This window comes from Onychomys torridus, chromosome 4, assembly GCF_903995425.1.
Source record: "Onychomys torridus chromosome 4, mOncTor1.1, whole genome shotgun sequence".
NCBI lineage: Eukaryota > Metazoa > Chordata > Mammalia > Rodentia > Cricetidae > Onychomys > Onychomys torridus.
The window spans coordinates 125962469-125990242 of record NC_050446.1 but is presented as its reverse complement, the minus strand read 5'-3'; the positions used below and the strand labels follow the sequence as shown (position 1 = coordinate 125990242).

General features: G+C 51.1%; 1 protein-coding gene across 1 annotated transcript; it reads left to right on the top strand.

Moving 5' to 3' along the window:
- On the top strand, positions 1-27405 carry Ube2v1 (ubiquitin conjugating enzyme E2 V1). The gene is made up of 4 exons (XM_036184029.1): positions 1-196; positions 16206-16354; positions 24203-24328; positions 25788-27405. The coding sequence occupies exons 1-4, from the start codon at positions 175-177 to the stop codon at positions 25932-25934; spliced, it is 444 nt and encodes a 147-aa protein (XP_036039922.1). The 5' UTR covers positions 1-174; the 3' UTR covers positions 25935-27405.
- The last annotated feature ends 369 nt before the right edge of the window (positions 27406-27774 follow it).

Genomic DNA, 27774 nt, shown 5'->3' with positions numbered 1-27774 from the left:
TGCTTGCTCACTGAAGACCCGGGCAAAGCCCTTCCCGCCCGGCTCGTGCGACCCCGGGCGGGCGTCAGCGGCACCGACTGCGTCTGCGCCTACGCCTGCGCCTGCGCACCAGCGCCCGGGAAGCTCAAGTGGGGGGTGAAGAAGGGGCCGGCCTTCGAGCGACAGCCACGCAAGATGGCAGCCACCACAGGCTCGGGTGAGCGGAGGCGCCGGGCGTGCTGGCGGATGCGGCGCGGGCTGGCTGGGCTGGGCCTGGGGCTAGCGGAGGCCGTGGTGGCCGGGACGGGGCTCCGCGCTCTCCCTGCGGCTGCTCTTGGCGGCGCGGCCCGGCCCGGGACGAGCAGGCGGCGGCCGGAAGCCCGGGCGGGAGCAGCGGGGCCGTGGGCGGTGCGGCCAAGCCGGAGGTTCCGCGGGCGCCTCCGGGGGTTGGGGGTGGGGGAGGCCGGCCGAGGGGCCGAGCGAGCCGGGGGACGTCCGAGGGAGGCCCCGCTGAGCCGGCCCGAGCGACGGGGAGCCGGGGATCCCTGGTGGGGGACGCGGGCGCAACCCTAGGGAGCACGGGAGGAGACGGAGCCTCGCGGGCCGCAGGCGAGGCCAGAGGCCACCCCAGGGCCCAGCGCCAGTTTGGGGTCGGGACTAGGAGAGGTGGTCGCTTCCCGGGGAAATGGGGGCATCTGCACGGGCTGAGCCAGGGCGTCCGTAGCGGGAGCAGGCCTGGGCTGTGGAGACCAGGGTCTGCCCAGCCAGGTTTCAGAGGGCGCGCATGTGGGGTGGGCACGAGCAGGTGCCTCGGGAGCCCTGCGAGGGGGTCTGTAGGGTCGTGTCACTGGTGGGAAGGCATGGTGGGGAAGATGGCATGGGGTGCAGTCCCGCAGATGTTTCTTTTAGAGAAGAAAAACCTCCTCTTCCTGCACTGGGCGGATGGAGGAAGTGCCTGTTTGGTGGAGGCGGTCACTTCGGATAATTGGGAAAAATATATGGGTTCAATTCAGAAGCCCCCATTATCTGGATGGGTGGGAGAGGAACACTCAAATGAGAACTCTTGGATAACACAGAAGGATTATCAAGAGGGGGGAACGGTGGCGCTTTTAGGGGAGAAGCCCTGCCAGTTTCTGGTGGGCTAAGAGAAGCCTGCTGTGCCACCACCTGCGATGGGCCTGAGGGGAAACCTGGAGGGTCCGCCTCAGCACTGACAACTTTCACTTGATTATTGGAGTATGGGCTCTGGCGGTCTAGAGGTGGGGTAGGCATTGGTGAAGGGGACTCTCGAGGGTCTGGGGAGGCAGGAGAGTCTGGCTCTTCGAGTGAAGGATTCAGAAGAGAGTGGGTGCCCCTTTTTGATGAGAAGCTGCACCTTCAGGAGTCTGGTAGCGGAGGTGGGCAAGGGGTAAGGATGGGCCACCAGCCTGGGTACTGGCGTCTTGGAGCTGTGTGACCAGCAACAGAGTTAGGGTTGGGTTGGTTGGAGGGAAGTTGTCTTTCCAGGATTGGTCTTGTATTCCAAGGAGCCCTCCTTGTGTGTGTTAGAAAAGGGTGGTGGTGCTGGTGGTGAAGGGATGCCAAGTAGAGAGCCACCACACACTGCCTGGGATCTCCTGGGGAAGACTGTGCGGTGCTGAGTCAGTCGTTCACCAACATATGGCCATGGGCACTCCAGGAAGACCAAGGCCGAGTCAGGCCCGACTGGGGCGGGGCAGGGGCATCTCTCAGAGCAGTGTCCCTGCTGAGCCTGGGAGTGTAGCACCTGGCAGCCAGTATTGGGGTGGCTCTGCCACTTGGCTCAACTTGTAGTTACTTGAGACCATCTCACAATCTGGTTTGACAGCTGCTTCTAACTTCTGAGACCTGCCAGTGCTTCCTAAATACAGGGAGGAGAGATACCAACAGCAGCAGCTGCTGTTGACTGAAATCCAAGAGAGCTGGGGCTGGAGTGTGGCTCAGTGGTAGAGTGTGATGTAGCATGTTGGAGGCCCTGGGTTCTATCCGTGGCACCACAGAAAGAAGCAAGAGTATCTAGTGTAGTTAGATATCATAGGAAGGCTTTGAGGTCCCGTGAGGCTTCCCTCTAGTCCACAGATGGCTACTGGGGCCTATTGTGTCCTGTTGTGCACAGCAAACAAGATAGACACACCACTATCCTTGAGTTCCATTCAGACTAGACAGAGGGCCATTCAGGGTGTAAGTAAAGTGACTCCAAAATCAGGAAGTTCTGGGAAGAAAATTGTGTGCTGTGATGAGTGGGGTCTGGAGAGGTTGGGGCAGGCTTCTGGGGCAACATTTGAACTGAGACGGTGGTGGGGAAGGGCTGTCAAGGCAGTGGCCCTCCAGTGGGGCCAGTGAGCTGGTTCAGCAGGTCAAGGTCCTTGCCAAGCCTTAGGCCCTGAGTCTGATCCCCAGGACCCAAATTTTTCTAGAAAAGAGCCAGCTTCCACAAGTTGCCCTCTGACCTCCCTAGGTGCCCCTTTCCCCAATAACTAGATGTCGGGAAGAAATGCAAAGGTCTTGGTGATGAGATGGAGAGAAATGAGTGTCTGGTGTGACCAGGATTCAGTGCTTGCTAAAGAATGAATGCCTTGACGAGATCTCACTGGTGCCTTGGAAGGCATCAAGAGCCTGTGGAGTGTTAAGAGTGGAAATGGAACCTTAACTGGTTAAACTTAGCCTCTGCTCCCCGCTACGCCCCTCAGGTGTGCTCAGGCCTGAGTCCACCTTTAGACTGAGCCTTTTCATTAATCCATGCTCTGGTTGCCAGGAAACCACTGTGTAGCCTTGGAGTTCCTGTAAGGGTTGAGCTCAGGTTTTGTGGGCACTGCTGCTGGCATCTTCCCACATGGTTTGCTGCTGTGATCTTGGCACAAGTCTCAGGAGTGGAGATGCTCACACTACAACCACTCAAGATGTCTGCGGTGGCAGGCACCTTCCCTCCTGTGTTTCCAGGACTGCAGGATATCACACAGTGGCCCTTGGCTGCCAGGTTCTTCCTCTCATCCAGCAGCCCACATGCTGTGCCACCCTGCCCTGCCCTGACAGTTAACCAGATAGCAAGTGCCTGAGTGACAAGCCCTGGCAGGGTGCCACTGTAAATATGCGTGCAGGGGCGTGGCCTCATGCACACATCCAGCTTCTAGAAATGTCACCATCTGGGCGGTAGAGATTGTAGTCTTTCCTTCCATTCAAGGGTGTCCCCAGACAGCTGGAGGTGGGAGAGGAGCCCCAGTTCTTATGGGTCTCACTGTGAACCATCTCAGGTCCCTTATAGCCAAGTACCTTTTCTCCCCTGTGGCCTGCCCTCAGTCAGGATAGCTGCTTCCTGATGAGCCTGCCCCACAGTGGGGCCTGCTTGGTGAACCAGTCCAAGTGGGATTTCTTTTTTTTTTTTCTGTTGTTTGTTTGTTTGTTTTGTTTTGAGCTGAGGATCGAACCCAGGGCCTTGCGCTTGCTAGGTGAGCTCTCTATCACTGAGCTAAATCCCCAACCCTCTTCTTTCCTTTTTGTGTTATTTTTGTGTTGTCATTTTAAGACAGGCTCTCATGTAACCCAGGTTGGTTCTCAACCCGTTGAGGATGACTTTGACACACCCCTGATTGTCCTGCCTCCATCTCCCAAGTGTTGCCATCACAGATATGTGCTGCCAGCTACCACTGTATCAAGAATTGCCACACGAGGGCTATTCTTCCAGAGGTCCAGAGCCCTGTTCTCAGCACTCTCGTCAGGCAGCTCACAACTGCCTCTGACTCCAGCTCAGGGGCTCTAGGACCTCTCTTTTGGTCCATGAGCACTTGCACACATGTGCCATACACAGACACATACATATAAACAGAAAAACACAAAGATAGATCTTTAGAAGAGAATTGCCAAGTGAGTTTTCATGGAGCTTTTGACCCTTCATGCTAACTTAAGGGGCTGAGAGTTCAGCTCATGTAGCATACTTTTCTAGCACAGCCTTCGGTTTGGTCCTTATGATCAAAAGAACGACAAACCACATCAGCCTTCCTCTACCTCCACTTTCTCCCTCTCTTGTTCTCTGTCCCGGGTTGACACTCTACAGAAGGTCATGACAGTGGAATAAATACGAGTCAGCCTAATCGATAAAGGCCACAGCAACGCCCAGAGCAGCGTGTTAGGTGAGGTGATCCCCCCCTCTCCAGAAGGGTTTTCGTTATGTAGCCCTAGCTATCCTGGAACTCCCTCAAACTCAGAGATCTACCTGCCTCTGTCTCCCCAGCGGTGGGACTAAAGGTGAGCACCACCATGAGGTCTGTCTTTAAGGAAGTTGTTCTGTGCATCTTACCCTGATTAATCCACACCTGCTGAGCTGGGGACACCTGTGTGTCACACATCGAGTAAGTAGGTCCTTGTCCTCATCTGTGTGCAAGCCTTCAGGCTTCTTGATTTCTGGGGACTTGGGGGTTTTTGTTGTTGTTTTTGTTTGGTTGTTTTGCAGCAGGATCTCACTTTGTAGTTTAGACTGCTCTCAGACTCAGGCAGTCCTTCCTGAGCTTGGGAATCCAGGTATCCACTGCATGCCTGGCTCTAAGACTTGAACTTGCACTTGGAGGGCTCACTGGGTGCCAGGTACTGGCTTGAGCACATCTCTTCACTTGGTGAACCTGTTGAGGCAGATGCCTTCTGGGATGGAGAGGAGACAGGCCTGGGTTACACGGCAGCTATTCAATAAACGCTGTGGCTGTCGTAATAAGTTCTCTGACCAGACGCTTGCAGGGGAAACTGTCTGATAGGGTGATGCAGAGGTACGGAACTCAGAGTGGGGCTGTCCCTGAAGGAAGGGACAGAATTCAGTTGCTCCTTCCTGAACTGGATTTCTGTCTCATTCTTGGCCTCCACCCTATCAGAGAAAACCTGATCTCTGGCTTGGTCACTGAGCCACCAGCAGCCTTCTATGCTATCATACTTAGCTGTAAAGATTGATAGATTATGGTAGCTGAAGAGCTGGCTCAGGGGTTAAGAACACTGGCTGCTCTTGCAGAGGACCCAGGATGGGATCCCGGCACCCACAACCACCCGTGACTCCAGTTCCAGGAGATCCAACGCCCTTAGGCACCAGGCACACACATGGTGCATTTACATACATGCAGGCAAAACAAAGTAAATAAATCTTTAAAAAAAAATAACATCAGGCTGCCATGGAGTCTTCCACTTACCTCTGCCTAGAACAGTCAGTCTACAGGCCTGTCATTGCTGGGCCACCCCCAGAGGCTCTCATCCTGGAATTCCCAGATAACATCCCAGGCCAGCTTTCAGGCCGACTGGCTATCAGAACAAAAGTCATCATTTGCCCACTGTCCGGTTTCAGTAATACAGCTTCCCCGGGCACCTTCCAGGCCTTGTCACTTCTGGAGGCTAGAGCAGCATGCTGGTCCTAGCACAGCTGTTGTTTGTCTTCCCTGAACAGCCAGCAGCTGGTCTCTCAGGACCCAGAAGTCCACCATCGTGAACCAGGGCCTGAGCTGAGTGGTAATGGCTCACACCTTTTTTTTTTTTTTTTAAGCTGAGGATCGAACCCAGGGCCTTGTGCTTGCTAGGCAAGCACTCTGCCACTGAGCTAAATCCCCAACCCCAGCTCACGCCTTTAATCCCAGCACTTGGGATGCATAGATGGCCAGATCTCTGAGTTCAAAGCTAGCCTGGTTTACAAAGTGAATTACAGAATATCCAGAGCTGTTACACAGAGAAACCTTGTCTCAGAGAGCGAAAAAATAAAATAAAATTTAAAAGAAAAAAAAAAAAAACCTTGTGGTCCCTCTCTGCTAGGCAGAACATACAGGCTGCCAGAACCATAGCTTTGTGGTCCCCAGTTCTCCAAAGATGTTTGTATTGTAATTTTATTTATTTGTTTATTAGTTTTGAGGCAAAATCTTATCTTTAGTTCAGGCTGGCCTGGAACTTGTGGCAATCCTCCTGCCTCAGCCTCTTTAGTGCTACTGAATGAGGCTCCCAAAAAATAATTTTATTTTTTAGACAGTTTATGCATTTCTAGGTGATCTCAAACTCAAAGATCACTACCTCTACCTCTCAAGTACTGAAGTGAGATGCTTGGGCCACCACTTCTGTGTTTCCTTGTCTGGCCTGAACTCACTGTGTAGACCAGGCTGGCCTGACTCACTTGGGTTTTTTGTGAGTTTGTTTTGAGGCTGTGTCTCATGATCTTAGACTGACCTCTAACTTAACTTGTAAAGAAGAGGATGAGCACAAACTCCTGGGCTCTGCCTCTACCTCCCAAGTGCTAGGATTACACGCACACACTGCTACACCTGGCTTTTTTTTTTGTATGCGGAATGCTGTTTATTGAAGGAGGGAGAAGGTCTTCAATACAGGCTTACAGCACAATGGGAGAACCCCGGAGGGCAGAAGTTTGCTTCTGATGTTTTCCAGTCTTGCATCTAAGCTGTTAATGTCCAATATGCAGTATACACAGACAAGGAACTTCCTTCCTTTAAGCATTCAGGAGGATGGAATCTCGCAGGGAATTAGCATAGGGAAGATATCAAGGTCAAGGTCAGCAAGCAAAGCAACAGTTACCCAAAGGGGGGGTGGCAAGGTACACCTGGCTTTTGATGGTGCCAGACTCCTAGCCTTTTGAATACTCTGTTTCAGAGACGGGATCATGCTGTGCAGCCCTGGCTGGTCACAATCTCACAGTTCCCTGATTTACCTTCCTGAGGGCTGGGATTGCAGGTAGATACGCACACCCCAGAATCCTTTTCCCAAGATTTCATGTTTCTATGCTTCGAATTACTGTGCTCAGTGTTTCCCTAGGACATCGTGTAAAACTATCAAACATTCATGCTTTTTCAACCTTCATGTCGGTCTGTCTGTCTGGTTGTCGCCATCGTCGTCGTCGTCTTCCTCTTCTTCAGAGGGTGGCATGTGTTGTGGCATACTTTTGGAGGTCAGAGGACAACTTAGTGGTAGTTGCTTCTCTTCCCTCCATGTCAGGGTCAGGCTTGGTGACAGTGCATTCACCCTCTGAGCCATATTGCTGGCACCTGGATTTCAACTGTTTTTTGTTTTTATTTTTTTACTACGTTCATTTATTTTGTGTGGTTACATGTACCACATCCCAGGGGTGAAGGTCAGAATTTGCATAGGTTGACTCTTCTGCTCTGTGAGGTCCGGGGCTAGAACTCAGGGAGGCAGACTTGGCAGCCAGGGCATTGACCCACTGAGCCAACTTGCCATCCCTAGATGTCACTTTTTGCTATAACTGCACATCTGGTTTTGAACTCATTCTGTGTTTGAATTCATGCCCTGAGGTTCTGAGACTGAGGTGCCCTTAGGTCACATGGATTTCATTGCTTTGTAGACAGAACAACACTAGTTGTATTAGCTTCCTGTGCTGTTTCTAAAGGCTTGGGACACCAGTAACACACATTCATGAGTTTTGCTTTGAGGAGCCCTCTCTAGGAATTGGGCATTATCCTCTGGGTGCAGTGCTTGGAGAGGCTCTGGCTCAAGCCCAGCACAGGAAAGAGCCTTTTCTCTTGTGAAGTTTGGTGAGGAACCAGTTCACCTTAGTATATAAAAAAAAATAAGCAGGGCCTAGTGGCACAGACCGGTAAACCAACCCAACTACTGGAGAGGCAAAGATGGGAAGATCAGAAGTTGAAGGGTCACTTCAGCTATAGAGACAGTTCAAGGCCAGCTTGCACACTTTAGTGAGATACTGCCTCAAAAGAAGTGAAATGAGATTTGGAGGTAATATAGCTCAGTAGTAGAGTCATTGACTGGCATGTGCCAAACCCTGGGTTCAGTCCTCAACAACAACTACCATCCCCAAAAATAAGTTTCCTTCAGATTCCTCCCTTTTTTTTGAACAGAGGAAGGCTGTTGGAACCATCTGTGGTTTAATTCTAGTGCTGCTGAGGCAGAGGCAGGTGGATCTGAGTTGGAAGCCAGCCTGGTCTACATAGCAAGTTCAGGACAACCAGGGCTTTAAAAGAGTCCCCCATCTCAAAAAACTAAGTACAGATTTTTTAAAGCTGGGCCAGATGTGGTGGCATATGCCTTTAATTCCAGCACCAAGGAAGCAGGAGCAGGTAAACCCTGAGTTCAAAGCTAGTCTGGTCTACATAGCAAGTTTCAGGCCAACCAGAGCTACAAACTAGGCTGGGGACTGGGAATGGATTGCAGAGGATGGTCAATCCCAGGACCACATGGTGGAGAGAACTGATAACTGGGGGCTACCCTCTGAGCTCCAAGTGCCAGCTGTGGCACCAGCACATCCAAACATAACATTTGCATGTAAAATGAAGTAATTTTAAAAGCTACCAAATTTTACATAAAAACTCTTGAGATGACTCGTGAATAAAGGTTCCTGCCACAGATTCTGGTGACTGGAACCCTTCAGATCTGCATGGTGGAAGAAAACCAATCTTGAAAGTTGTCCTCTGACCTCCTCAAGTGCATCAAAGGAAGGAAGGAAGGAAGGGAGGGAGAGAGAGAGAAAGAAAATGTAATTGAAAGACAACACCCTGAGACTGGGCCATCGAGATGGCTCTGTGGATAAAGGCATTTGCTGGAGACATGAGTTTGATCTCCAAAACCCACGGAAAAGGAAGGAGAAAATTGTGTCCACAAGTTGTCCTCTGACCGCCACACACACAACGAAATTAAGACACTCAGCTACTTCAGTTGTATGTCATTACCCACTTCTGGTCTCGGTCAACTTAGAGTTCCCAGTATGAGCAGATGATTCTGATGTTCATCTAGGGGGCATTTATTGAGCACCATCTTGTGCCAGACAGCAGGCCAGTTGGGGGAGGGGTGGGTTGAATGAGTCACAGCTCTGTCTGAAAGGTGCAGAGATGGAGTGAGATAGTAGAAGACAAAGCAGGAAACAGAAAGAGAAAGTACTGGTGTGGGGGCAGGGCTGGCAGGAGGTCAAGGTGCATGGCTGCTGGCCTCAGCAGTGGGAAGATTGACAGCTCTTCTGCTTGTGCTGTTTGCATGTGTTAGGGGATTTTGCTTAATTTAAAATCCATACTTAGCCCTTTGATAAGATTCTCAAGCCAAGCATGGTGGGCACACCTGGAATGCTAGGACTTGGGGGTGGAGGCCAGCCTGGGCTACCCTGTCCTCACCCCCCAAAATAATGATTAGACTCCCTTTTAAGGGTTCTGTGACTGTTTCCTGGATGCATTTTCAGTAATCTGTTAGAATTTTGTAGGGCTGAGGGCATGTCAGCACAAGTCAAGTCCCTGCTGAAGACAGTGAGTGTTGATGGAGGTGTGCTCAGATGGGGCTAGACAGATGTGTTAAGTAAAGTGTTCAGTCAGTTTGCATTTGCTGAGCAAGAGGCAAGGGAGGCAGTGCCTATTGGGAAGGACAGAACTAGTAACTAGCCAGCCCTCTGCCCTGAGAGACCACAGCGAGCACACAGGCTGGAGGAAGACAGACCTCCCCTGGAAGCCTGAAAAGCTGCTGCTGTAGAGGCAGCAGGGAGGAGGCACAGTGGGCAAGTCCCGTTGTAATGGGAGGTTGGCGGTGGATTCGTATAAGGAAATGATAAGGATCGTCCATGGGGAACAGACAGGGTCCCCAGCAGTCACCAGTGAGGTGATAAGCACGGCAAGAAGACCGGACTGAGATGGAAGGAGCCAGGAGATGATGGAGTTTGGGAGGAGTGCAGCGGGTTCTCTGGGAAGTGTTCTAGGTGGTTGAGGCCTGTTGGCAGGTGTCTAGGAGGGGAGGGTGTTGGCTTGGAAGTTGAAGGTCAGTTTATTGGGGGCTATGCCTCATGTAGAAAGAAGCACTTGAGCAATAGGTCCTATCAAGAGCTTAGGGGAGGCAGGGGCATGGAACTGACTGTAATATCTGGCCAAGGACTCGTGTCCTGGTGCAACATGTCCTGATGTGAATGACCAGGTGGCAGGTTCAAATAGAGCCACAGATGAGACTCCTGCTTGAATGGCCTTTTAGTGTTGTGACTGCTGAGCTGGGGAGGGTATGGGTCAGGAGGGGCTTGTTTTGCTTTGGTATTTGGAAGACATACATTGTACTGAGGGAGGGAATACCACACACAGCAAGGTGGCCATGTGCCAGGCATCATCCCCACAGAACTTTCTGGGTTCACTCCTGTAGAGGTCAGAGTATTGTGACCCCTGCTGTACTGGGCCAAGGGAAAGTGCTCAGTTTACAGCAGGACTATTGTAAACAGACTACACACACATGCACACTCACACACTCTTGACTGATCTCAGCTCCTGCATCTAATCTGCAGAACGAGGATGCCTCTGGTCTCTTGATTCTCATTGGTGGGAGCGTGGATGGCACTCTGATCTGCCCTTTGAAAGAGCAGTCCATGCCGCCCTCGGTCCCTGGTTCTGCCTCTGGGGTGCCTGGTGGCTGCAGTGGAACTCAGTAGTGAAGTCCTTACCTGGCACATGCAGCCATCATATGCTCTGCACACTTGTCTTTTACTTTTGAATCGGGGGAGGGGGATCCCTTTGTAGCTCAGGCAAGTGCCACCAAGCCTGTCTTCTCCTTTCTGGTACTGAGAGTGAAACCCAGGGTTTCACAGTCTGTATGACACTTCACTGAACTCAGTACCACCGGCTCAGTCTAGCATTCCTCCTTACCACCTGCCAGGCGCTTGTCACTTCCTCTTCTCCTGGCAGACACCCATCCTGAGCCATGGCAGAAGCAGTCTGAAGCTGGGTCATGCCTGCTGGCTCATCTTGACACTGTCCAGAGACTTGGTTTACCTTTTCTCTGCTTCTCCTCAGAGCCATGTGCAGCTCCCCACTCATAAGGGGTGGCCCAGTCATTGGGGCTTCCATGCCTAAGGCTGTCGCTTCAGAGCCTGTCAGCATCAGTGATTAGGAAGGCTGCACAGCAGTAGATCCTCTTTCTCACTGTTGTTTCCTCCTGTTGGCTACAGTTGAATGCTGGTATCCTTTCTGTACTGACATTGCATGGTCTTTCCTGCTTCTCGTGTTGTCTGGTATGGTGCTAGACACAGGGTTGCCACACTGAATGAGGGTGGGTACCCATTGTGTTGATTGTTTTTGAGACCAAGCCCTGGCTGATTGGAACTTGCTATATAGACCAGGCTGGCCTTAAACTCACAGAGAACCACCTGCCTCTGCCTCAGGAGTGCTGGGATTAAAGGTGTGTGCCACCACACCCAACATGTTGTTTATGTAAAGGGATTCTGTTGTTTGAGACAGGGTCTTGAGTAGTCTAGGGTGGCCTTCAACTCCCAGTATAGCTGAGGATATCTTTAGACTTACGGTCCTTTTATACCAGCATCTGGGGATGGCAAACTAAGGCAAGGGTGGCTGCATGAAGGTGAACAGCCTAGACCGCTTTGCACTGCAGCCCACAAGTGGGTGAGTTTAGTACCATTGAGTGCACATGGTGAGTCCAGGAGTTCAGTGCATCTTTAGAGAGACGGAATGAGCTGTCCCGTGCCCCTAACTCCTGATTTTAGCCAGCTGTTACTATTCCCCCAAAACTTTTCTTTTAATCAAGATTTTATTGTGAATGTAAACTAGGTGGTGGTGGTGCACGCCTTTAATCCCAGCACTCTGGAGGCAAAGCTAGGTGGATCTCTGAGTTCCAGGACAGGCACCAAAACTACATGGAGAAACCCTATCTTGAAAAACTTAAAAAAAAAGTTTAGAAAATAAATGAGTTGTAACTGGGCATGATGGCACACGTCCGTTAATCCCAGCAGAGGCAGGCAGATCTTTGTGAGTTCAATGCCAGCCTGGTCTACATAGTGAGTTCAGGATGGCCAGGGCTACACAGAGCAACCCTGTCACACAAAAAAAAGGAAGGGTGGGGGACAAATTGGAAAGTAACATGCTGGCCAGGAATAGTGGTATAATGGCCTGTCATCCGGTTACTCTAGTGGCTGAGGCTGGAGGATCAGAAATTTAAAGTTGTCCTTGGCTGTGTGTTGAGTTTGAGATCAGCCTGGGTTATAGGAGACTGTCTCAAAAGAAAAGAAAAAGACTTGCTTGGGCACTTTGGACTCAATGGTACGAGGTGAGGCAAAGGGGGATACCAAGGGCTGGTGGTGTACTTGTGGTATATGTTTGTGGGCATGAGTGTGGAGGTCAGAGGACACTTTGTGGGAGTCACTTCCCTCCTACCACATGCCTTCCAGGCTCAGATAGTCAGGCGTGGTGGCAAACACCTTTACATACTGAGCCAGCTCGCTGGTCCCCCGCCTGACAGAAGAAATAGCAGATTACTGCGCTCAAGTGTCTTAGAACTGAGTTCCCAGAGAAGGTGGAGTCTGTCTTAGCGCTGTCTGAAGAAGTCCTCAGAGACTAGAAAGTGCAAAGGCCAGGGGGTGGAACCTTGGCAGGTGTGCCGTGGGCACACTGGAGCGCTCACACACACCATGGTTCAGCTGAGGAGGCTGAGGCAGGAAGATACTGTAGGTGTGGACTGTAAGGCCAGAAGGAAGGAGGAAACTATGTGCAGTCCTCATATCCAGCCTCTGCTGACATCTCAGTCTGTTTCCTTCCCGCGTTATCTCCCACCATCCGAACTGCTGTAACACAATACCCAAACAAATTTTATTTCTAGAGACAGCAAGTCCAGAGTCAAGCCAAGCCCTCTGATGTCTTCTGACCCCCCCCTCCCCCCAGTCAGGGTTTCTTTCTCTATGTAGCTTTGGTACTTTTCCTGGAACTCACTCTAGCCCAGGCTAGCCTGGAACTCACAGAGATCTTCCTGCCTCTCCCTCCTGAGTGCTGGGTTTAAAGGCATGAGGCACCACAGCCTGGCAGGCCCCTTCCTTTTGCTTGTGGGTTGATTCTGCTGGTGTGTCCCTAGGATCTGTCTGTATCCTAATGACGTCTTAGGGAGTCTGTAGGTTGGTTTAGGTCCCAAGCTGCCTCCTCCTGAGTTCAGGAGGAACAGGAGTCAGTCTATGACTATTACCTTTGCTGCGATAGGGTTGAAACCCACAGCCCACTAGGCAGGCACTGAAGCCCCTCAGATTGGGGGGGGGGGGCTGTCTAGCAGTGTGGCTGGTGCTCTTTGGTGATCTCGTCCCTGCTGTTGTGGACTTAGGTGACAGCCAGGGGTGATGCTCAGTCATTTGCTTCACAGCCACGTTCATACATGATTAAACATTTAAATTGGGTCTGGGCCTGGGAGGAGGCTCAGTGGTTAAGCGTATGCACTGCTCTTGCAGAAGACTTGAGTTTGGCTCAATGCTGGGTTTAGAGGCTCACAACCGCCTGTAACTCCAGCTCTGGGGATCTCTCTTCTGGCCTCTGTGGGTACCACACTCACATGCACAGACACACTTACATGTGTGGTGGTTTGTTTTGTTTTGTTTTCTCCTGAGACATGTGGAGCCTTGGCTGCCCTGGAGCTCAATCTGGGGACCAGGCTGGTCCTGAACTCAGAGATCCATCTGCTTGTGCCTCCTGAGTGCTGGGATTAAAGGTGTGCACCACCGCTACGAAGATGGCTCGGCACTTAAAGGCACCTACTGACAGACTGGGTTTGACCAACCCTGAGAACCAGCTCGTGCAGGCTGCCCTCTGACCTACATATACATAAATCTAATAAAGAAATTCAGAGTAGCCAAATGTGGTCCGTGCCTTTAATCCTAGCACTTGGGAAACAGAGACAGGCAGATCTCTTGAGTTTGAGGCCAGCCTAGGCTACGTATGAAGACCTTTTCTCTAATAATAGTAGTAGTTAGATTTAACTCTGGATGGGTGCAAGCACATGAGTATGCAGGCACGCACACCCGTGCACACAGTACAGGAACCAGAGCAGAGACTAGTTAGTGTCTGCTTAACTATTGTGAGTCACACAGTCTTGCAATCAGCAGCTCTCCTGACTCCACCCCAGTGCTGGGGTCATAGGCACATAGGCATGTTCACCTATGCCCTGATTTCTACATGGGTGTTGGGGATTTGAACTCAGGTCGTCATGCTTGCAGAACAAGTGCTCTTGCCATTGAGCTATCTCCCAATCCTCCCCCTCCTTTTTATTTAACTCTAAACAAAATAATTGTGGTGTTTTCGTTTTGCCTCTGATGTTTAAATCTTTTAGCTTCATGTTTGCTGTAGGACATCACCAGCCAGACAGTGCAGCTGGCTCTCCTGAGTGTGACAAATGCTAGTGTTTCCCAAGCCAGTGAGTCAAGTATGCTTTTAGGCTTTTGCTGCACCCCCTCCCCCAAAAACCACATGTGCTGTTATTTAGTGTTTTCAGTGAAAGACTCTTTTGTTGCACACTTGTCCCTGGGGTGGGTCAGGTGATACTGCCTTGTAAGACTGAGGACCCAGTTTTGAGCTTAAACACTCAAGTAGAAAGCCAGGCAGACAGGCATGGTCTGTGATCTCAGAGTTTGGAGGTAGGGACAGGATCTCTGGGGTTTGCTGGCCAGCCATTGCAATCTATTAGTGAGCATTAGGTCACTGAGAGACCCTGCCTCAAAAAAACAAAAAAACAAAAACAAGGTGGACAGCTCCTAAGGTACATGCATGTACATACACACATGTGTACAATTATTATTCTTTTAGACATGGTTTCTCTGTGTAGCCCTGGCAGTCCTGGAACTCATTCTGTAAACCAGGCTGGCCTCGAACCCAGAAGACACCTACCTGCCTCTGCCTCCTGAGTGCTGGAATTAAAGGTGTATGCTACCATTCCCAACTTCAAACACAATTTTTTAAGAAGGAACTTCACTGTTACTGTTACTGTAAATGGGAGTTAGGATAATGTTATTTGTCCTAAATAAATTCTGTGATGCTGGAAATAGAAGCAGGCAAGTGCCTTCTAGGCACATGCACTATGTCCCAGCAGTGAGGAAGTCACTCTTTTTGGTGGTGGTAGTGAGAATGGAACCCAGGGCCTTTCAACTGCTTGGCCCTGTACTGCTTCCTAGCCCAGTAAGTCACTCCTAGTAATTGTAGTACTAGAGGATGAAGCACTCCATCCCTGCCCCATGAGCAAGTCTGCCCCAGATGCCAGGCCACACCTCTGGGTGCTAGAGTTGACCTCTCTTTCTCTTACACCACAGGCCACTTGACAAAATTCCTGTCCGCTGGGACCATTGCTCCTCGCCACATGGCCACTGGTCCTCATAGCATCCCCCTCATAGCACTTGGGGTTTGTCTGAGTTGGGAGAAGGTCACTCTTGAGAGCTCCAGGGGCCTTCAAGTTCCCCAGGGGCTGCACTGTCAGAGCCCTTTCCTACTACTGCCCTGGCTTCCATGTTTCCTCTGCCCCTTGACCCTAAGAAATATCAGATCTGGGGACTTTAGGCATGCTGTCCCTTGAGCCGCCCTTTAGCTGAGACCTGTCACCCCTATCTGTATACAGTTCACTTATATGTGTCCCATACCTCCCTAGGGTGGTGGGCTCCAGGAACACAGACACTGCTCTCTGACTCTCCCTGTGCCTGTGGCATGGTTGCCATGATGGGGCAGGTGAGCACATCAGGAAGCCCAGGACATCCAGGAGCAGAGTGAGTGCCCAAGTCTGGCAAGTGAGGCTCTGTGTTCAGAAAGCCTGTGGCTTGTGTAGGTCCTGAGGGCTTCTTCCCTCAGGGAAAGTCAGGGGAGTCTCAAAGCAAGCGGTCAGCTGCCACTGCTGGCATTTGTACCCCCAAGCCTGAGCTCTGTGCAAGACACCTTGCTTGACCTGAGGTGGCTCAAGCCTCAGGCCCAGCTTAGGTGCCTAGTTAAATCTGGCAGTATAAGTCAGAACCAGCTGCCTCTCGTAACATTTTTCCCAAATGAGGAGAGGAGCCATGACTTCTGGAATGGAAAAGCCTTGAGAGCCTGCCCTTGGCTCCTTTACTGACAGCCATGTGTAGGGGACAGCATTTCATGGGATTCAATGCTTTTTCCTCTAAGGCCACCAGTCATCCCAGCTAGGAGCATCTCCAAAATGTGCCATACCAGGACCCGGTGCAAGGAAGTGCTGTGTCCCAGACTGCAGTTTGCATTTGGCATTCCTCTCAGCCAGCTCTCGCAGCCAAAGGAAGCAACGTCCAGACTGGGAGTTGGGGTGGGGTATGTGGAAGGGCTGGGGTGGCTGAGCGCCGGCTCCCCAGAGCTCAGCGTGCCGCAGGTGAGACCGCTGTGGGTGCTTCATGCATGCTGCCCTTGTGTTCAGACAGCGACACTGAGCAGCCTGCTCTAGGCTTACAACTCCCCCTGGACTTGCTAGCATCTTGAATTTCTTTCCATTTGTTTTAGGAGTAAAAGTCCCTCGAAATTTCCGACTGTTGGAAGAGCTGGAAGAAGGCCAGAAAGGAGTAGGCGACGGCACAGTTAGCTGGGGTCTAGAGGACGACGAAGACATGACACTTACAAGATGGACAGGGATGATAATTGGGCCTCCAAGAGTAAGCACCAAGCTGTGGCTGTGACTGTCCTTGTCTTAAGTTCTCTGCTCCTCCTTTTAAAGCAGCGGTAGCCTTGTTGGCTAAAGCTCACCAGTGGTGTTTTCTGAAATGCGGCTGTTCTTTCTCTGGCTAGTTTCAGTTTATATGTTTGAGCCCCTCTGATAATCTCACCACCTGGGGTAAATGAATCCTGTGTAGTCAGTGGTGTGAATTTACATGTCAGTGTAGACACTGGCCTTTGAGTTTGCTATGCCCCAAGTTGATGTTCAGAACAAGCTCTGAGCACCTGGGCTACCAGCAACACTCCTAAGGCAGCGGCCACCACTGCCCAGCTGTGCTGTGCCTCTGTGTACTGCTCATCACCCAGCACAGGTCCTGTTTTTGTCTGTCAGCTCTGCTGGGTTCAAAGGTATTTTAAAAAACAGGGCCAGTGAGGGTTTGTGAGGTCCTGGCCAGTTGTGTTTGAGGATACATGGTTAGCCCTCCAGAAGTGTATTTAGTGCACACAGGTTGTTGTTAGGTCCTCCTACGTAACCACATTCCAGGTCACAGGTGGGGAAGCTGCTGCAGGAGTGAGGTCACCTGCCCAGTCACAGAACTGGCAGCTCCCAGCCTGGGTCTGTTTGTCAAGCCTTTACTCCTCCCTGCCCACTGGGCCACACTGACGCTTTCCACTTGAGTAGCTGAGTTTTTATTGGTCAGCACTAGGGTGGTAAATGTTTCCTACTGGATGCAGGAAAGAATTGGGAGAAGGAAAGACCCTGCAGATGAGCCCTGGGGGGTGTGGCCTGAATGTGGCTAGACCTGTCTAGTGTGTTTGTGCCTAAGGGTGACAGCTTCCTTCTCAGCATGAGCAAAGCAGTGCCCATGCACTTGGGAGATAGGAGGGCTCCAGCTGTGGGCAGTGGGCACCTCCCTCAGGCTCGTGAGCCTTCAGATACTCGACGTTCATCTTAGAGGGTGTGGACACTACTGGGGAACGACCCGCCTTGCACTCCACTGTTGCTCCGAGTCATTTTCGCAGTTCTGACGCTGGCCGGGTACAGAGAGTTGGTGTGTGCGGTCTGGTTGTGCCCTTTCCCTTCTCTCTGGGAAGCAGCTTACTGACTCTGGAGTGCTGGGGGTGCACATCTAGATGGCTCTGCAGATCCTTCTTTGCTAAGAGGATCCAGCCTCTAGAGAGTCCTTCTCCCCAGAGTCCCCCCCGCACATGGCTCAGGGTCAGGCAGTTGCGTGGCTGTGAGCCGCTTTCCTGCTTGCCAGGCTCAGCAGCCTGAGAGCAGAGCATGTGCGCACTGAGCCACCACTGCACAGACAAATCTCAGACAGCCCATAATAATACTGACAATACTCTGTTCTGCCTAAATGCAGGCTGGGTGTGGTATACAGCACACACCTGTGAACTAGAAGGTGAGGCCTCAGTGCAGCAAACTTGAGGCAGTTTGGGCTACATACCAAGACCCTGTCTCTAACAAACAAAAACTGGTTGGGTTGTCCTGGACTTGAGTTTACCCTTTCCTGGAGGGGCGGAGAGCTGAAAGGGCGTCAAGACACTGGGAACTTTGCTAATGTGTACACTTGCAATGCAGCCGGCATTACAAAGCTACCTTAGGACCTTACAGTCTTGCTTGGCAAACCATGCAGAATGCCACTGACCACACCCCAGACATGCCTGCACATCTTTTGATTAAGACAAGGTCTTGAGCCGGATGGTGGCTCAGACCTATAATTTCAACTCTTGGGAAGTTGAGGTAGGAGGATCACTATTAGTTGGACGCTAGCCTGGGCTACATATCCAGACCCCCATTTCAAAAATAGAACAGGATCTTGCTTTGCAGATGAGGCTAGCCTTAAACTTGGCATCTTCCTGCCCCAGCCTCCCAAATGCTGGGACCTAGAGCTTTGCACAAGGCAGGCAGGTCTCTACCACTGGGCTCTATCTGTTGGGCTTTCTTATTTTAATTATACGTGTTTGGTGTGGGTATGTGCATGTGTCTGCAGATGTCCAAGGAAGCAAGAGGTATTGGATTCCCCTGGAGCTGAACTTACAGGGGGCTGTGATCTGCCGATGGGATGCTGGGAACCTCTACAAGAACAATGTGGGCTCTAAACAGCTAAGCCATCCCTCTGGCCCCCAATCCTTGGTTTTAAGATACAGTTTGATAATGTAGTACAGGCTGGCCTCAGACTCAAGAGTCTATTGCTCTGTTTCTCGTATACCTAGATTACATGGATGTTACCATGCTCGTTTGAGAGTGTGCTCATAACGTATATAATTGCAAGTGTTTATTATTTGACTTCTCAGTGCTCTGATACAATACCTGGTCAAAGGAGCTTGCTGCTCACACTGCATCCATGGTCAGGAAGAGAGCGTTGAGAGCTGGTGCTCAGCAAGCATTCTCTTCATATGGTCTGGAGCCCCAGTCTTCGATGATGCCCAACAACCAGGGCAGCTCAATGGGTAAAGAAGCCAGAGTTCAGTACACACACACACACACACACACACACACACACACACACACACACACAATGAGCGAGTGAATGAGTGAGTGAGTGAATGAATGAATGAATGGCATCCAGTTAACAAGACCACCCCAGATTCTGTTGCTTCACATGGTATCATTTTCATCATTCTAAAGAACTGTTGATGGTGATTTCTTATCCTACCACTCTGAGCTGCAGGCATGTGATGCTGCTGATTCCAAGGCATCTGTTTTTGGCAAAGCCCTATAGCATGTGGTGATATATTGTGTACCCTACAAAATTTGCCTGAAGATCAAAGAATAGGACAAGCCACTAGAGTAAACATAGAGGCCAGGCAGTGGTGGTGCACACCTTTAATCCTAGCACTCGAGAGGCAGAGATCCAATTTGGATCTCTGTGAGTTCAAGGCTACCCTGAACTACATGAGATTGACTCAGTCTAGGAAAGAAACAGAGCCAGGCAGTGGGGGCACACACCTTTAATCCCAGTACTGGGAAGCACATGCACCATTAATCCCAGCTGGGCAGAGAAAGATACATAAGGTGTGAGGAGACAGGAAGGCTGAGGAGTCTTAGAGGTGAGATGTGGCAGAGGCTTGTTCCTTTGTCTCTCTGATCCTCCAGCTTTTACCCTGGTATCTGGCTCAGGGGGTTATTACAGACCGTTCAGGGATCCATGTTGCAGTAGCACCTGCAGCACTCTGCCTTTGCCCTGTCTGGAGGACTCCGTCCAGGGTGGGCCTGCCTGTGTGTTTACCCACTGTTGTTGCAGTGTTGGAGCTAACCCTGATGGCAGTGGGGAGTGGGTGTGGAGCACTGTTTGCAGTTTTCTGGGGTGTGTGCCTGGGACTGGCATTGCCAGAGGAGGAGGCGGCTGCTCAGCCTGTCCTGTTACTGACTCTCCTTCCTCGTCTCCGGTGGTTTGGGTTTTAGTTTTGGTTTATGTTTTATTCGACACAGGGTTTCTCTGTGTAGCCCTGGCTGTCCTGGAACTCGCTCTGTAGACCAGGCTCCTCTCAAACTCAGAGATCCTCCTGCCTCTGCCTCCCGAGTGCCAGGAGTACACCAGGCATGCATGCCATCACTGCCTGGCTGGGATGTATTGCTTTTTCTGTTTGTTTTGTTTTGGGGACAGAGTTTCTCTGTTTAACAGCCTTGGCTGGCCTTGATCTCAAGGATCCTCCTGCCCCCTCCTCTGGGTGCTGGGACTAAAATGTGTGTGCTACTACTGCCCAGCCTGTTCTCCCTTATTTATTTATTTATTTATTTTTTAAGCTTTATGTATTTATTTTAATGTATGGGTGCTCTGCCTTCATGTATGCCTGCATGCCAGAAGAAGGTATGGGATCCCATGATAGAGGGTTGTGAGCTGCCCTGTGGTTGCTGGGAATTGAACTTAGGACCTCTAGAATAACAGCCAGTGGTTTTAACCACTGAGCCATCTCTCCAGTCCCTATTCTCCTTTTAAAACCTGTAGCTTCATTGTTTCGCTTTAGGAGACATTTTAGAGTCTCTGCAGCCCAATTGACCTGGAATTTAGAGCAATCCTTCTGCCTCAACCTCCCAAAAGCTGGGGCATTGTCATAAGCCACCACACCTGGCACCCCTGTAGTTTTGATTAACTTGGTTTTCTGATGTTAAAAACAAAGCCATAAAAGCAGCTATTTCTAGGTTCCTGGTGTGAGTGGTCTGCTCATAAGGAATGTGCTCTGGAACTACAAACCGACTTGGTGTTTTTGAGTTGGAGTCTTTTTTTTTTTTTTTTTTTTTTTTTTTTTAAGATAGGGTCTCAAGCTGGGTGCTGGTGGCCCACACCTTTAATCCCAGCACTTGGAAGGCAGAGACAGGTGGATCTCTGAGTTTGAGGCCAGCCTGGTCTATAGGGCAAGTTCTAGGACAGCCAGGCTACACAGGGAAATCCTGTCTCAAGCAACCTAAGATAGGATCTCAGATCTCAGTCGCTTCTAGCCTGGAACTCACTGTGTCAGCTCAGACTGACAGAGATGTGCCTGCCTCTGCCTTCTGAGTGCCAAGATGCAAAGTGTGTACAAGCAACCTTTCTTAATGTACTCATGGGGCCGGAGAGAAGGGCCCAGCAGCTAGAGTGCTTGCTACTGTGGAGGACCAGGATTCCCATCCTGGCTTCCATGCTGCTTCAGGCTCCTGCAGTTTCACCTCAGGCCTCTCTGGTCTCTGGACACTGCACGCATTATGTATACACATAATAAAATTTATTTACCTGTATATGTGTACACACCTGCATGCGTGCATTACAGTGTGCATGTGGAGATCAGAGGCCCCTCTGAAGCATCTAGGACTCTGTGGGTCCCAGGGATTGGGCTCACATGTCAAGCGTCTTTACCTGCTGGATCAGCTCACTGGCCCTTGGCAGAGTATCTAGATAGAATTCCTGAGGGACTCAGCTCTTTGCTTATTTATTTTAGTACTGGGGGCTGATGTTGGTTGGCCCCCTGTGTGCCAGGAAGGTGCTGTTTAGCTGAGCTACAGCCCTCTTACTTGATTTTGGGACAGCACCTCAGTCACAGGCTGGACCACCCAGCCTAGGTTGCCCATTTATTTTTGCTAGTTTTTTAAAAAATACATTCATTGGGGGGCTGGAGAGATGGCTCAGAGGTTAAGAGCACTGCTTGCTCTTCCAAAGGTCCTGAGTTCAATTCCCATCAACCACATGGTGCCTCACAACTGTCTGTAATGAGATCTGGTGCCCTCTTCTGGCCTGCAGGGACACATGCAGACAGAACACTGTATACATAATAAATAAATAAATCTTAAAAAAATATACATTTGGGTTGGGGATTTAGCTCAGTGGTAGAGCGCTTGCTAGTGAGTTCGAACCTCAGCTCAAAAAAAAAAAAATACATTGATTTCTTTGTTTTTGGTTTTTCGAGACAGGGTTTCCCTGTGTAGCTTTGCACCTTTCCTGGAACTCACTTGGTAGACCAGGCTGGCCTCAAACTCACAGAGATCCGCCTGGCTCTGCCTCCCGAGTGCTGGGATTAAAGGAGTGCACCACCACCGCCTGACCTATTTGTATTTTTTTAAGGCCTGGTTTCACTGTAGTTCACAACAATCCCCCTGCCTCTGCCTCCTGAGTGCTGAGATTAAAAGCAGGAGTCCATGTGCCCAACTTTGTAAATGTAAAGGTGTATGGTGTCTGACCTGAAGTTCTGCTAAGAATTCACTGTGGATTTGGTAGGTGTTTTTTTCCTCCTGGGTTTTGTTTTGTTTTGTTTTCAACATATTGCTCAAAAGCTGTGTATAAAATCATTTTATGCCACATAGTAAAAGGAACACACTGCAATCCAGCACTTGGTGTTGGTGCAGAAGAGTCAAGTTCGAGGCCAGCCTGGCTACAGTGAAACCCTGCCTCAACCTCCCAAGTGTGGGGATGACTGGGATAAGCCACTATACCCAACGCTCCAAAACAATTGTTTGGTTTTGAGGCTACCTCACTGTGTAGCCAGGCTGGTCTCCATCTTGCCTGCTGTTCCTGCCTTCCAAATGGTAGAAGCACAAGCAGGCGCCACCACACCTGGCTAGGAACACACACACACACACACACACACACACACACACACCACCCCCCCCCCCCCCCCCCCCCCACGGGCTGGAGAGCCGGCTCAGAGGTTAAGAGCACTGAAAAAAAAGAATCCCCGTTGCACAGATGCAGGTATACATGCAGATGAAACCCCATCACTGCGTTAAGGAAGCACATAATTGTGTTGGTTTGGGGTTTTCTGCTGTGGTGGGGTTGGAACCCAATACCCTGTACAAGTAAGCAAGCCACATACCAGCTGCTGGCTTTTTGAGAGGGCCAGTCTTTTATGTGTATAGGTGCTTAGCCTGCATGTATATTTATGGACCCTATGCATGTCTGGTGTCCACTGAGGGCGTCAGATCCCCTGGAACTGGAGTTAGAGGCAGTTTTGAACTGCCATGTGGGTGCTGGAACCTCTGAGCTGCAGTCTTCTGCTGTGACCTGCTCTGAGGTTCTCCCTCCTTCATTTACTGTTGGTCTTTTTTCTGTTTGTTTGTTTTTGAGGCAGGGCCTCACTCTGTGGCTCTTACCTGGCTGGAACTTTGCACTTTGGCAGTCTTGCCTTGGCTTCTCCTGGATGTCCCTGGGGGTTATGGGTCTTGATGGAGCCTGTGCTGAGAATTGAGGGGGCTAATCCTGCAGGCTTGGGGAGACCTCAGTGATGTGAACCATGGGCTGTGAGGGCACTCCTACACCCAGACACCCAGACCCTGCAGCTAGGTTTTGGTTGACCATGCTAGATAGGTGATGAATGGCTGTGCTCCCGAGGGAGGGAGGGAGGGAGGGAGGGAAGGAGGGAAGGAGGAGAGGAGAGGAGGAGGGGAAAGGTGGGAAGACCATGTTTGAGCACTGGCTTAGTCAGCTTATCAGGAGAATGGTTTGCATAGGTGCATGATGAGTAGTGACCTGAAGAATCTGGCTTCTTAAACATGTGTTCAGTGGTTTTTCAAGAGCCCCAGGGACCAGCAGGTGTCACTGTTTGCCAGGAAGAACTGTTGAGCGTGCGAGACTCGAGGATGGGCAGGCACTGCCTTCTGAGAGGGCTCGGGAAGAAGGGCCCTGGTCCAGGGCACAGCTCCCTCGGGAGAGGTCGTGCGTGTTAGCTTTGACACGGTCACACAGTAGGGCTACATGCCGTTTGAGCCAGGTCTTAGAGCTGTGTGGTGGTTCCAGTTGGAGTGAATGTCCGTGTAGGATGGGGCCTGGCAGCAGCCATGCTTTGCTGCTGAACATTACAGTCGGTGCTGCTGGTGTAGAGTACTAAGTGAGTAGAGACCAGCAGACACCTCTGTACTCTTCCCTCCTTCCGCCTTGACAGGCTGGCATGACAAGCCCCTCTGCCCACTCAGCCGTCTCCATAGCCCTCAACCCTACAGTTGGCATTTTTGTTCATTTGAGACAGGGACACACATAGTCCAGATTGGCCTCAAAGTCACCGTGTACTTCCATATAACCTTGAACTCTTGGGAGTACAGGTATGCACCCCCACACCCAGCCGCAGTTGGCATTTCAGAGTTGATGTCGTCACTGGTGCTCGTGTCAGCTGGATGGCCGCCTTCACTCGCTTGATGCTGGTAGCTTCTCAGGTTACCATGACTACAAAAGAGACAGAGGGCTGGACTTAGTGATGCTTACACCCGAGCAGCATGAGCTTTGTTCTTCTGTCCTTTGCTGGCTTCTCGGAGGCCAGTGCTCTCCACCTGTCCACACAGGCCCACCATCATGCTGTAGTCTGGGGGCAACAGTGTCTCAAGTTGTACTTCTCCTAGCTCTTTGTAACTGATATCTCTGCTCCCTTTTTTCCAGACAATTTATGAAAACCGAATATACAGCCTTAAAATAGAATGTGGGCCTAAATACCCAGAAGCACCCCCGTCTGTAAGATTTGTAACAAAAGTCAATATGAGCGGCGTGAGCAGTTCAAATGGAGTGGTAAGTCCCGTCCTGCCCAGGCTGCCCTGCTGAATTCGGGGGCGGGGGGCGGGGGCCGTGCTCTGCTGGCTTATCCTCTGCAGGCTATCACGGTGTGCCTGCTCACAGGGCAGGGCTGCCTCCATTGTGTCTTGTCAGTCCTCTGAGCTCACTCCCAGAACCCTATACTGTCACTGAGATAAGAGTGCTCAGTGCTCATGACACCATGAGGTGGAAGTGCAGAAACTGAGGCATGACCTTTCCCACATCTGTACATGGACCTTGACCACTGCTATGTAATTGGTGTTTTGCCTGCATGTGTGTTCTTGTGAGGGTGCTGGGTCCGCTGGAACTGAGGTTACAGACAGCCGTGAGCTGCCATGTTGGTGCTGGGGATTGAACTCAGGTCCCCTGGAAGAACAGCCAGTGCTGTTAACCGCTGAACCATCTCTCCAGTCCATTTGCTTATTTTTTTGAGAGGTCCTGTTCTGTAGCCCAGGCTGGCCTCTACCCACCGCAGTCCTCCTGTCACCCTCCTGAGTGCCTGACTGGAACCTGACATCTTTGTTTTGTTTGGTTTGGTTTTTCGAGACAGGGTTTCTCTGTAGTTTTGGTGACTGTCCTGGATCTCACTTTGTAGACCAGGCTGGCCTCGAACTCACAGAGATCTACCTGCCTCTGCCTCCTGAGTGCTGGGATTAAAGGGGTGCGCCACCACCACCCAGCAGAACCTGACTTTTTAAGTGCATTTTGACAACAGAATTTCTAATCCAGATCGTTCCCAGGTCTCAGACTGATGACCAGGACACTGAGGCCCTTCAGAGTGGAGCTCACCGTGCAGAGTGGTTCAGCTGTTCGGGTCCCTTGTGGTCCCAAGCACTGTGGCAGGGGCTCTTCCACCTGCATTACCAATGTCTCCTCTTCCTTGGTGGGACTGCCAGGCCTTGTCCTGAGAAGTCGGTGCTGCAGCACTGTTGCAGAGGAAAGCCCAGGGCCTTACACAGGCTAGGGAGATCTGCCACGGAGCCACACTCCAGCCACAAACGCTGAATATGTATGCTGCTTGCCAGAGGCTTGGGGGCACCATGCGCAGCCTCTGTGTTCAGAAGATGGGCCAGAGAACTAGAAATGACCTGTCACGTGTGTTACTGTATTAGAGCCACCCACCCTTTGGTGACCTGAGAGACCTGGGTGACACTCCCACCTTAATCAGCCCTACCCTGGTGTACAGTGGAGAAAGGACAGGGCGTGGGTGCCCAGGTGCCGGTTGTCAGGATGGCCCGAGTTTGGCCAGGTTAAATCTCCCCAGGTGCCACAAGCTCTTAGGTTCTTCCATGCTGGGTGGGGCCCAGAAAAGGGGGCCGATTGGCTGCAAGGCAGCAAGGGCAGCTTGGCATGACCTCGCCGTGTGGGCTCAGCAGAGCCACCTTGGGGAAGACTTGCACGGAGTCGGGGTGATGTGGTGTTTGCCTCTTTGCAGGTGGACCCAAGGGCCACGGCAGTGCTGGCCAAGTGGCAGAATTCCCACAGCATCAAAGTCATCCTGCAGGAGCTTCGGCGTTTGATGATGTCAAAAGAGAACATGAAGCTACCACAGCCACCAGAAGGACAGTGTTACAGCAATTAGTCACCAAGGCCCTGGCCTCCCCTCCCCAGTCCAACCTAAGTCTTCATTTTCCACAGTAGTGAATTTTCTAGATTCATCTTGTAGACCTCAAAGTACTGGAGAGAAAGCTCCACTGAGACTCCATCTGGAACACTGCTCTGATACTAATTTCTTGTCCATTTGAAATACATAGGCTGTGCTGTGTAACATCTTCTGGTGAGTGTAACCGCTGGCTGCCTAGTTGAACTTCTGGGATCAAGAAGGTGTGTTGAAATCGGTTTCCTTGGGAGCGGTGGGCACAGCTAACGCAACTGTGAACAGACACGTCACACAATCACCTGCTGCTGACACATGGCCTGGGTCTGCCTTTGCCCACCCCGCCCTCCTGCCACAGCTGTGTGGTGGCCCTTAGAATAGATGGGAAGGCTTCAGGTAGCAGCTGTGGGACCACTGCTGGGCTTGGGGGTGTTTGGCCACACCCCTGCTTTCTTAAGTCTTAAGTGATGCCCCATCCAAGCCATCATCCCCCCAATCCTCCACTCCCACCCTTGGCCAAAGCTTAGATTGTAACCCTCCCCTCCCTCAAATTGGCCGTGGGTGAGGAATTCAGGGCTTCCCGTCTCCCCACCTTTATCAAGGGGTGCTGCTTTCCCCTCCTCCTCAATTCCCTTGTTGCCCATCACCACCCAACACTTGCTGTGGCCAGAAGCCATCAGATGAGGTTGGAAGAGCCTGGCCTCCCTCACTTAGCTCTGGACCACACGTTCACTTGCTACCAGCCCGGGAAGGGGATGCCAGGTCTTCAGCCTTGCTGCCACCATCAGCCGATGCACTTTGAGCTCAGGTCTCAAGGTGAACAGAGCAGTCACGGGGCCACAAACCTGCCAGTGCTCAGGGGGCCTTGGTGGTGACGCCTAGAGACAGGCCATGTAGAGAGGCCAAGCGCACAGGTTTCTGAGTCGGTTCCTTTTCTCATAATTGCTTTGCTTTTACACACTGAAGAGGTTTGGACAGGGCTCCCTGGCCATCCATCAGGTCTATGTGGAGCCCCTGACCCTGCGGACTCAGGTTTCAGTATTTGCTGCTCCTCAGACCCTCGGCCAGGACCTGGAGGAGCTCTGTGTCACGAGTTTTTAGATCAGTGGGCCTGGCCTCCTGGCTCATCGCCATGTTCCCCACTCTGTTCAGGACCACTAAATGTTGAAATGTGGATGCATACCGAAATAAAGGCAATTCATTGTGTTGCAAGGGTTATTTTGGGTTTGGGTTTTTTTTTGGGGGGGGGGGGTTTAAGCATATATGTGAATTCACCTGTTGAAACAGCAATTATCAGGTCTGAAAAGTGGCTGGTGTGGCCATTGATCTTTCTGGGGCAAACTGTAGCTGTCCGGGCGAGGCATCCTGTAAGTCAAGTTTAACAGTGTTCCATAAGCAGCGTGTTGTCAGTCATTGCCTGATTTTACTGTAATAAACAAGTGTGCATTGATACAGAGCAGGCTGTGCCCTTTTTCCGCCAGGCTTATTCAGCAAGAGGGTCAAATGCTTTTTAGATGCTCTGGGAACTGCATGACGTCTGAAGCAGGCGTGACGCTTCTGCAAGAACACTCAGGGTGTTACAACCAAGTCCAGCTCTTCATCACTGTGAAGTAAAGCAAAGGGACAGATCCCTCGACACTTGGTGAGATCAAAGCCAGGCACAGTGGTGTTAGCCTGCTGGTACCCATCAGGGGCATCTGTGGGTGAGGTTTGCCCTTCATTTGAGAGTGGTCAGAAGCAAGTAGTAGCCTGGACTAGCCTGTGCACCGGTTTGTTGTCCTGTCTCAAAAGATGTGAGGGTTTTGTTTGTTTTTAAGACAAGGTA